This window comes from Cataglyphis hispanica, chromosome 1 (genome assembly GCF_021464435.1).
Source record: "Cataglyphis hispanica isolate Lineage 1 chromosome 1, ULB_Chis1_1.0, whole genome shotgun sequence".
In the NCBI taxonomy this organism is placed as follows: domain Eukaryota; kingdom Metazoa; phylum Arthropoda; class Insecta; order Hymenoptera; family Formicidae; genus Cataglyphis; species Cataglyphis hispanica.
Genome location: NC_065954.1, coordinates 11,223,957 through 11,234,504, shown reverse-complemented (window position 1 = coordinate 11,234,504; position 10,548 = coordinate 11,223,957). Strand labels below are relative to the sequence as shown.

General features: G+C 37.2%; 1 protein-coding gene across 2 annotated transcripts in view; it reads left to right on the top strand.

Moving 5' to 3' along the window:
• Positions 1 to 2,554: 2,554 nt before the first annotated feature.
• Positions 2,555 to 10,548, top strand: part of LOC126850936 (uncharacterized) — a 28,314-nt gene continuing 20,320 nt past the window's right edge. The window contains exons 1-4 of one of the 2 annotated variants that reach the window (XR_007687611.1): positions 2,555 to 4,965; positions 5,513 to 5,846; positions 6,184 to 6,384; positions 7,104 to 7,563. Coding sequence is in view for 1 of the 2 variants with exons in the window: in XM_050594429.1 (XP_050450386.1) it covers positions 4,413 to 4,965; positions 5,513 to 5,846 (887 nt within the window). In the remaining variant the exon portion in view is untranslated. Of the gene's footprint in view, positions 4,966 to 5,512; positions 5,847 to 6,183; positions 6,385 to 7,103; positions 7,564 to 10,548 lie in introns of those variants that run through there. The other variant, XM_050594429.1, reaches the window with a different exon arrangement.

Below are 10,548 nucleotides of genomic sequence, written 5' to 3'. Positions count from 1 at the left end.
TGTGTAATTGATTATTGTGATAATATGTTACATCTACATATAAATTTGTTGTTTTTATGCTTTGCATATTGTGATTGCTTTCCGATATTGTGATCATCAGAGGAATCAAGAAAATGACGAAAAAATATTCATTTCTTTATAATATAATTTTGGCAGGTAATAATTATGCTCGATCTTATAATAATTTACTGCGACAATTTGATTACACATAATCGAATAGTAACATAATGTTGTTCAAAACTTTTGTTATTTTGATAATTAATAAAACATATTTTTCAATTATATATTATATAATTTTATATATATATATATATATATATATATATATATATATATAATTATATGATATATAAATTTCATAAAAGAATTTCTTTATGTATGTATCTCATTGCACAAAAGATGCTTGGTTTTAATTATATCTTGGTATTAAAACTTAATTGTTTGATTTATATTCCATTTTATAATATTATATATTTCTTCATTATAAAAGTTAATATTAATAATTTAATTTATCTAAGAAATAATTTGTTCTATAAAAAAGGAATGCATTACATGTATATATATATATTATAGTACATTAAATAATGTATTACAAAACATTTGTATAAAATTAATTAACAGCATCATATAAATTTGCAGACACGAAGCATTGTACGCTATCGCTCAACGTGGAGTATGTGTAAATCTTGATAAGTTTGCTAGATCCAGCATGCTTTCTTTGAGTCTTCGTTATCGAACGACGATAGGTGTGACCTAATGCTTCCGATATGTCACCTAAATCACGTAGCTTGGCCGCATCAGTTTCGGTGAGACAAGCATGATCGCAATGATCGAAAATCACGAGAGGGTTTAGCGTGCTAATAAATTCCCAAGTGATCGCGTCTACACATATATCGGGCATTCGAATCGCGATTTAAGTGGCAAATTAGATCATCCCGTAGCCGATGATTTAAGACGATCGGTACGGATCTCGGACTCCACTCTTGAATTTTTCGTTGCAGCATGTAAGATAGGTATAGCCAACTCTCGCAGGAATTGCATGTAGTTTTGTTACGTGTGTCACAATCAGGAATCAATTCCCTGAAGAGAAGTAGATTGCGTCCCAAACGTCCGCAATGATCTCGAAAACTATTAGTATGCAACATCACATACGAAGTATAATAAAATCTACCTCGCAGCTAGATAAAATCGACACGTACGCAGGACCAGTATTTTCGGGAGACTCGTATAGGTAATGCAATATTGGTAATGCAAATAAACGAGATTGATACTATCAATAATATCAAAAGTATCGATACCTTTTATCTTAATTTTAAATCGTAGATCGTGTAATTATGTGAATATTATATGTCTACAATGTATTCAAAAAATGAATTTCTGTGCTAAATAATTTTTGCATTTCTATTATGTATTTCAAAGATGAATTTCTGTGCTAAATAATTTTTGCATTTTTTTCTTTATAAATCGAAAAAATTATATTATTAAAAAATCATTAATGTATTTTTTGTAATTAACATTTTGTGTGTGCATTGAATTTCTTAATTTTTTTTACAAACTTAATTATCAACCACATTTTATCTATTTCTCTTTCTCTCTCTCTCTCTCAAATGATTTTTAAAGAACTTAAAATCATCATTTATCCACCTGTTGTGACACGAAAATACTAAGAATAAAAAAAATTTTCAAATAAAAAAAATTGGCTTCATTATAGAACACAATTAAAAGATAATAATAGGGAAACGAGAGAGGAAAGGTGAAAGAAAGCACGTTGGAAGTGTGGTATATATACAGTGTCCCAGATCTATCGGATAATAATACTTTGGAAACTTTTCGAACAAGTAACTTGCCTTGAGACAAGATTTTATATTATAAACTGTAAAAAATATCAATTCAATTTTTACAAATTATATATATATATATAGATATTAAAAAATCCTTATCTCTTATTTAAAATTTAAAATACTCTTTAATCCAATAGAACTCTCCTCTCTTCAAAATTTAACCATTAAAAATATTTAAATATTTGGATTTTATATGGAAAAGATTTAATCTCCTTTCACTGTATGAAATTTATTCCTAAAATAGCTATATAATAATTGCTTATATTATATTAATTAATGTGTATATATTGATTAGTATTATATGTCAATTATTTATATAGTCGCAATATGTATGTATGAAATGTTAATATAATCTAGCAATTTTTCTATAAATGCAATAACATAAATAATATATAAACATTCCTATAACATCACTCTCGTAAAAATATATCTCGTTGCAGAAATGAAAAATTCGATGTCAATGAGTATCAATGATAGCTGTTAAAAATATTACACTATGAGATAGAACATCCTGTAGAAGAGTGGAGGAAGCAAGGCGGGATAGGCAGGAGCGTAAACAAGGAGAATGCATCGCGGTGGTGGCACGACGGAGTACGAGGGCGAGGGGTTATATCCGTCGCTCATGCGCGCTTCGAACCCCGCCCTGTCGCTTCGGACCACGGCCTGTCCTGTTGAGGACTCTTCGCCGAGGTAGTCGAATAGTCACGCTTTAACCCGCGATCCGCGAGGCGGACAGCACTCGCCAAGAACGCGCAAGTGCTCGTAAAAAGAAGGAGGCCCCGCAAACATCCCTTCAGGCTCCTCTATCGCGTTCACGAGCCTTCACCGTGATACGTTTTCTCCTATCCCAAATCGTGGAAAAAATTCGACACGAAAAAGGGACCGCAAGTTTGATTATGGTGTGTATTGTTCCATGAACCGAGGAAGGATCGACAGTGGTGGCGGATCGATTATCAACAGACGAGGAGTCGCGTGTGACGGGAATTTCAGGATCGATGTGACCGGCACTGATGCCAGGAATTCTGGCTGCGTGGCAACCAGTTGCGGATGCGAACTGGGGTTGAGTATAGAATCCGTATAAAGCTCACCATGAATGATCCTTCGGCGTGAAATCGTATCGGGAATCTCTGTCAAAATTCATCGGTGGAGGCTCGCGTGGATTTTCAAATCGTAGAGGTGCTTCTCGAGTAATTTACTTATTTTTTTTTTTGGTGGATCGATCTGGAGAGCGTGGCAGATCGTCGAGCGTCGCGACTGCTGTTGATTGCAATTCGAATGGAAAAGAGCTTTTATTCAGCGAAAGAGAATCATTCTTAAAGTTCGCGAACGACCTGATCTGTATATCGAGGATAAACAACGATCGTGTCACATCGATCCGATTGGTATAAGTTTACAAACGCGATATCGAATCTCTTCAATATCTCCGTCGTTCAAAATATCACAACGTGCGCCTTAACGATACCAAAAAAAAAGGGGAAAAAACGAATGACACAGGCCTAACTTGGGATCAACGGACTATCGATTTCAAAAATATCACGCGATTTTCTAACACGTGAACGTCACGCAGCTTTTCTGAAAAGATTTTTCATACGTGTGCGACGAGTTATATACGCGCGCGCATTATTGAAATGCACGTTTTCCTACAAAACAGCAGCGGCTGAAAGGTCGTGATCGATCGACTCAATTTGATAACCTCCGAAAGAAGGGGTACCTTAGGGTGTACCGTCATGTATAGCGATAAGATGAGAACTGAAAAGTAAAATAGGTGAGAGAGTGATAGGTACTCAAAGAACCCGTACGTGGTTTATCTACGCCACGACAAGATTTATAAGTACTGCTACTTGAGCGAGCGTCTTTCGGACCTGAAGATGCAGACACAGCGATAATCGAATTGACCGCGATCCCTTGCATAATGTCGTATCAAGACCGTTCGCGAGAATGGCGTTCTTCGAGCTTTACGACGCTGCATCGATTTCAAGATCATTCTTCGCGATATCCGTCAAAATTTGGTGAGAAAGCTCGCGACAATAAAATGTTCGTCGGTCAAACGATAATCGTCAATTAAAAATCTCGAATTAATTGCACTCTTGCGACAAATTATTATAAACCTCTAGTTTTGTATAAAAAATAAAGAAAATATTGTTCGATGCAACCTTCATCGAGTCATACGATAAAACTACTCGACTTCACATCGCATTTTCGAAGATCGAGCTAGTAGACGGCCTCATTCTCCAATGTCTCCTAGATGCGAAAGACGGAAACGCGATCGAATTCACTGGATCCCGCGTCCCCTGCTGGACGAGTCATCCACGAGGAAAACGATGGTCGACAGATGTCTGCTCGACAGTTGATCCGCAGAGAATCAACAACTCCATAAATAAGCACGGCCTAAGCGATGATCGGCCTGTAGATTGGCGCGCTCGATGAGTCGTCGCGGAAACGAGCATCAAGAAGCAGCAGCGAGCACCATCCGAACAAGAAGAAGAGGCAAGAGAAGAAGAAGACGAAGAAGAAGAGAAGCTTATAGCCGCGTAGCATCGTCTCCCTCTCGAAAGAGCCGCGTTCCGGGTGATGCGCGGAAGTAGCTCCGAACTTCTGCTGGAGGCGAGCTGCAGCCAGTGCCAGAGCGATCAGGGGCATCGGCGTCGAGACAGCGACGACGGCGGCGGTGGCGAGGGGTACGACTTCTACGAGCGGGAGCTACGTCGTCGCAAACTGTTGGAGCTCGGGTTCGGCGCGTCGCGGCGCCGACCGCCACGGCGTACCTGCCGGCAGCGGCTTAACTTCTACGCCACGTCGGCTCTGGCCTTCGTCGCGACATCCGGCGGTGCGGCGCTTCTCTTCCTGGTGCCGCTCTACGTCGATCCGGCCATCAGTACTCTGGCGGCGGACTTCTCGCCGCAGCCGGTCATCTGCACGACCTCGCGACGTGAGGAACTTGCCGGTCTCTTCAACTGCACATGGAGTTCGTGCCGCGAGGGTTGTACCAGTGATGTGTACAGGTGCACCCACATATATGTCACCTACACACCATGGAGTAACGTCACGATGAGGAACGACACTGGCGGCAGGAACACCACTGTCGCGACCAACGCCACGACTACTCTGGGCGCCGTCACTGCCGGTAGGATCGCTAAGCCGCCAGTTAGTTTCTTAGTATTTCTCAGTTTTCCTAATGTAACTGTAAATGAGATAATAGTGTACTTAGCGAAAGGATTTAAGGATCAAACACGCTAGACGAGATAAAGTACGGGAACGAAATAAATTTAATTGATAAAGAATTTTTTCATGCTCGAAATACATGATACAGAGAAATATCAAGAAGATAAGAGAATAAAGAGGAAATTTGAAATATCTTAATGCGATTTTGACTTTTCAAAAAGACGAAATTATCAATGAAATACATATATGATTTGTATCAACAGACTAGATATATGTGAAATCCAAAAAAAAAAAAAAAAAACAAGACGAATATTTCAAATTTCCATCCTCTTCGCCAATGTTATTTGACTGTAAAATAGAATGTAACCGCTTGAGAAATCGAAATGAAATTGGAATACATTCCAATTTGATCGACATTGCATACGTGTTCGATAAGCGTAAGAAAAAAAAAGAAAAATTCGAATCTCCCCGATGCTAATCTTCACTATAAAATATCTCTTGTTGAGCAGTATCCTCCCCGGGGGACGTCGAGGCGGTGCTGCTGGTGAACATCAAGGGCTGCGGATACCCGCCGACAGTCGACTGCAAGAATTTCACCCGCGAGTTGGGTTACGAGGGCGCGAAATTTCCCTGTCATTATAGCCGGGTGAACGGCAGTATAGTGATGGCGAACTATAATCGCGAGGCACAGATCACCATCATTATGCACTTCTTCGCGGCGCCTTTCGTAGTGACTCTCGCGACCAGCGTCGCGCTGTGTGTGATGCACTGTGACTGCAGATGCACGCCGCCCCCGCGACATCCTCCGCGCGGCATGAGAAGATCCAAGGGCAACGATCTCAGGTAATTGATTTGTAAGAATCAAAAACACACACCCCTAGACAATTTTATTCCAGCAAGTATTATATTGTTTGTCATTATAGTTTAGTAATCACATGCCCATATATTTAATACATATATATTGCGTACGAAACGAGCTAAAATTTGATCTTTGTTGGTTGAATGGGATGTATTTAGAAGTAGAAAGTAGAGTAGAGTTGTGTGTGTATAAAATAAAGGTGCTTTGTAAAGGAGTTTTTCAAAACGCGTTATCGTGCTCGAAGCGAATTCCCATAATGACGACAAGTCATATATGAAGTTGAATTGGAGTGTTAATATCGCAATTATTGTAATATTACAGCTGCTGCATGAGTATAAAAAATCGATAACGAGTTAGAAGCATGCCAGAAGTCGTCCGTTTTAGAAGGTGTATTTGATGAGGCAAATAAACTTTCTAAACCATACATAAGACAAAGCGACTTAACAATGAGATGTTACTCCAACTTATCGTCGTCGTGAAACGACTGCTAAACTCTTTCGGCTGCGAATACTGCCTTAGAAGGTATCTCAAAGATCATTTTTTCAAGGATTGATTGGTGTAATCTTATTAATCTTCGTGTTCCGTTGTGTAATAAGTATTTATATTTATGTGATTGCGCGATCAAATTAAACAACTTTTTGTTTTTTTTTTTTAGAATTTTCTCATCATTCTGTTTCTCATATTCAAGAAATCGGCAAATAATTGATTTTTTTTATTCGATACATAATTTTACGAGAGAAATATAGTCGTCATAACATCTTCACTGCCGTTTGTTGAGATATTATTTGAAATGCATTTGTAATTTGCAATATATCTCAAATTTCATAAAATGCTAAAGAGTTTTTCTTTAGTCGCTTAATTTGAAAATCAATACTCTCTTATCTCATAAATGCAAGAGCAAAAATAAAATAGATTATCATTGATGATTTTTTTTTTTTTATGTAAAAAGAAATATTTGTCGAATGAATTTTTGAGTTTTGAAACTCCACCGCTTTCGCAATATCGTTACTCAGTTGAAATATTTTTACTGGCTTATATTGCTGACTTTTCTTCCTCGAGGAAGCTTATACTGCATGCTACTCAAGTTTCTTCCGCAAAGTAGTAGACTAACGTACCTTCTGACGCTTCGCTATAATTTATATGCAAAACGCTTTGCCGCAAATATTAGTGTTTTTTGATCCACGACGGAACACGGAGCGCTGCCTTAGGTATAGAAATACACATTTATCATATTATTACAGAAAAGAGAGAATCGCAGAAACGGAAATCGGATATCGATTCATCATCTCTCGTAATCCTCCGCTAATTAACACCAAAAGGCGCATTCATCTCATTAACAAAACGAGTGCGCCACCCGAAAGCCGTGACTGCGCTCTTCGTGCAACGCAATGAACATGTGTAAAAAGAGATCTCTAGAGTTATCGATCGGACGCCGTAAGTAATTTCGTGCACTCGGAATAATCGACAGCCCTCACGGTTGATATGTTGCGTAAACGAGCATACAGCCGCTGCGCCTAACTCTGATAATCCATCATTCTTTCGAATGTTTTCTCTCTCCTTGTGATTTTTTCTCCAATCGCTGAAATAGTCAGCGAAATAGTCATATAAGTCATGCCTTTTCCTCTTGCAGAAAAAAGATTTTATACAAGTATTTTATGTAAAATCTAGTAATTTTCCAATTATCTTATAGCTTTTTCCAGGTTTTTGAACCCCCAAAGTTTTATGTCATGTTTTAAAGTTATTATAAGTATCATACTACCAAAAATATAATTTACAATTATTTTGACATATCTGTCTTTTTATCGCACTCATTAAACCCATTGTTATAAAAAGAGAAAGAATTAAATTTATGAATTAGAAAATCGTATATCCAGAAACTCTAATATAATAGTAATAATAACAATAACAGCAACAATAATAATAATGATGATAATAATAATAAAACAATAATAATAATAATAATAATAATAATAATAATAATATAATAATAATAAAAATAATAATAATAATCTGAAAATAAAGTCAAAAGATAGAAAGAATTCTATATATATAATTTTCTATAATATTACTCTCTCTTTTAAACCGTAATACCTTGTCGTCCATGCCGAAGAGACGCCGGAAATGGATTTATCGAGTTTCGCGCTGCGGCTCTACGAGAGTGAAATATTAATCTATGTCCGGGCGATGGCAAATGCGAGAGGTAGAGTCAAAAGTCATGGCCTTTCTACTGTTCTTAAGCATCGCGATCCAACATTACGCGCCTGGGGGGGTTTATACAGCCCTCAAAAAAGGCTACCTTATTATCTTTCTACTTTCCACCGTTTGTCATTTCCACAACGATGGCATTAGAAGACGGAGGATCTTGGGAGTGGCGAGGGTGACAGCTGGCAAATAGCAGCCTCGGCTGTCATACATCAGAGACTTGGATTAACCGGCGACTATAGCTGATGTTATTTCTTCCTCTCTCTTTCTCTCTTTGCTTCTTCTCTTTTCATATCTCTTTTTTATCACTTCTCTTCGCGAATTCTTGCTTACTACGTATCGCTTCTATTTTCACCGTAGATGGTATTTCCATTGTCACTTTTCGTTTTTATTTCGCCAGGTCATGAGAGTTGTCGCACAAATTGTTGTAATCCGTAATAATGTAATTACGTTTACTCAGGGACCTCTAGTCCCGGGATTATTTCAAGGTAATCGCGTGCTACCTGAACGAAACTAACGTACTGTACCTCACGATTCATGCTTTTGTGTCTTGACAACGATTTTTAGTGAAATTATGGTAATCGCGATTTTCGCTCAAAATAATGCAAGTAAAGATTTGAGATCTCGCGCGCGTCATAAAACTTATGAAGATTATAAAAAATATGAAATAAAATGTTATGGTGTGGAAAAATGTGTATCGTGAATTCGTATAGCATACTTGCATTCCACAGAATCTACTTAAATCAATGGGATCAATTTAAAGTGATCTATTAAAGCGATTTTGCATGCCATTTGCATGCCTTCGTCCGATGATACATCGAAATTTGTCGTGCACGACAGAAAGAAGGCACGACATACGATACTGAGGTGTCACTTTTACCGGAGATCAAGTTTCGTATCAAAGGAGAGTGAAGATGACACGATTGCGCGTATCCTCCTCTCTCAGAATTTCTATGCAACAAACGAATAAACTGGCCGCGATATAAAACATCTCTTCTTCGAGGCCGAAAAATTCTTCTCAAACGTGAAAATTTATCCTGGCGAGATACGTTCGAGTGCCCTCGTCTTTGCTAACGGCTTTTCTTTCGAGTTTTACGGAGTATAAATTATGTGAGATAAATGGGTCCATAATCTCGGAATACTTCTATTTCCCATGAAAAGAAACCGTTTCCTAGAAGCAAAAGTTAACTCCCTTAAATTTGCACAACGCAAAGTATGTATGCTTTGCGAAATAATATACATTATGTGCTTGATAATCTGTTTTTTTTTGAGGATTAGTCGAGCTTTCGAGAGAAACGAGACAAAGCGGTGTACTTAGGCGTACTCTTTAACTTGCAACCGCGGCAAGACATAAGCGGATGAATAGGGTAAAAGAAATCCCGTCTTTTAATTGATATAACGCTTCGAAAGAACCGTCGCTTCGTGTCAATATGTGAATGAGAGAAAAAGTCTCGGGGACTTATTTTACGGCATTGCAGTCTCTATATGTATTAATGCGAGAGAACGGATGAAATTTTGAATCAGCATCACAGTATGCATTTCCCTTTGAACGTAGAAAGGACAGTTAGTTTTAAGAAGAAATTTTCTTTCTGTCTTTTTCTCGTACGAGTTATTAAATATATTTATAGTCTTCATCTTCTTTTCTAGATGTTGAGAGATCTTGTGTTAAAATACTTATAAATATATTTTTGCTAATTTTTATTCACTTAGGCGGCTGTTAAAATAATAAGAAAAAAATACATATAAGTAATTAAAAAAAGTAATTTGTGTAGCGAGGGAAATTACTGTTTAATTTTTACATGTAATTTTTTTTTTATACGTACAGATAAATAATTGAATCAAAACATCGTGATGTAACAACGGGAGACACAATTAATGATAGTTTTTCTTTAAAAATGAAAAGTCCTATATAATATAATTTAGAATAAACAAATTATTTTTACATATCCAGTATTTTATTCTACAAACTCTAAATACAATGTAATAATATTTCGTGCTCGTTTAATATAAAACATACATAATACATTTTTAATAAAGTGTGATATATTAAATTGCGTTGTTTTACATTCCGTGACATTTATAATTGACCTGATGTATATCGTAAAAGCATGCCAATTAATCTACAAAGTAACAACTTTATTCTTATTGCGATTGCGTCCCGTAATGTGCACACGTTTCGGTATGAGAACAAATGTCGGAATTTCCAATTATGCGCAAACTCCAGCTTCCGCCCGCCCAGGCCAGTTAATTTGACATTTGAGCAATATTCTCTCTCCTCCCGTACGGTTCGGTCGCATCGAACTGCAAACTGTTGCAAAAAAATTGGCAGTAATCGAGAGAAAGAAAAATAAAAGGGGTATAGATTGTCCATTGTTCGTTTCGCACACGCAATTGCATTTATTTTGCATATATTTCTCGCAATATATGTTGGTTTTACAATTTCATTAAATATTTAACGACTCGAAGCGCAGGTACGATTGTTTA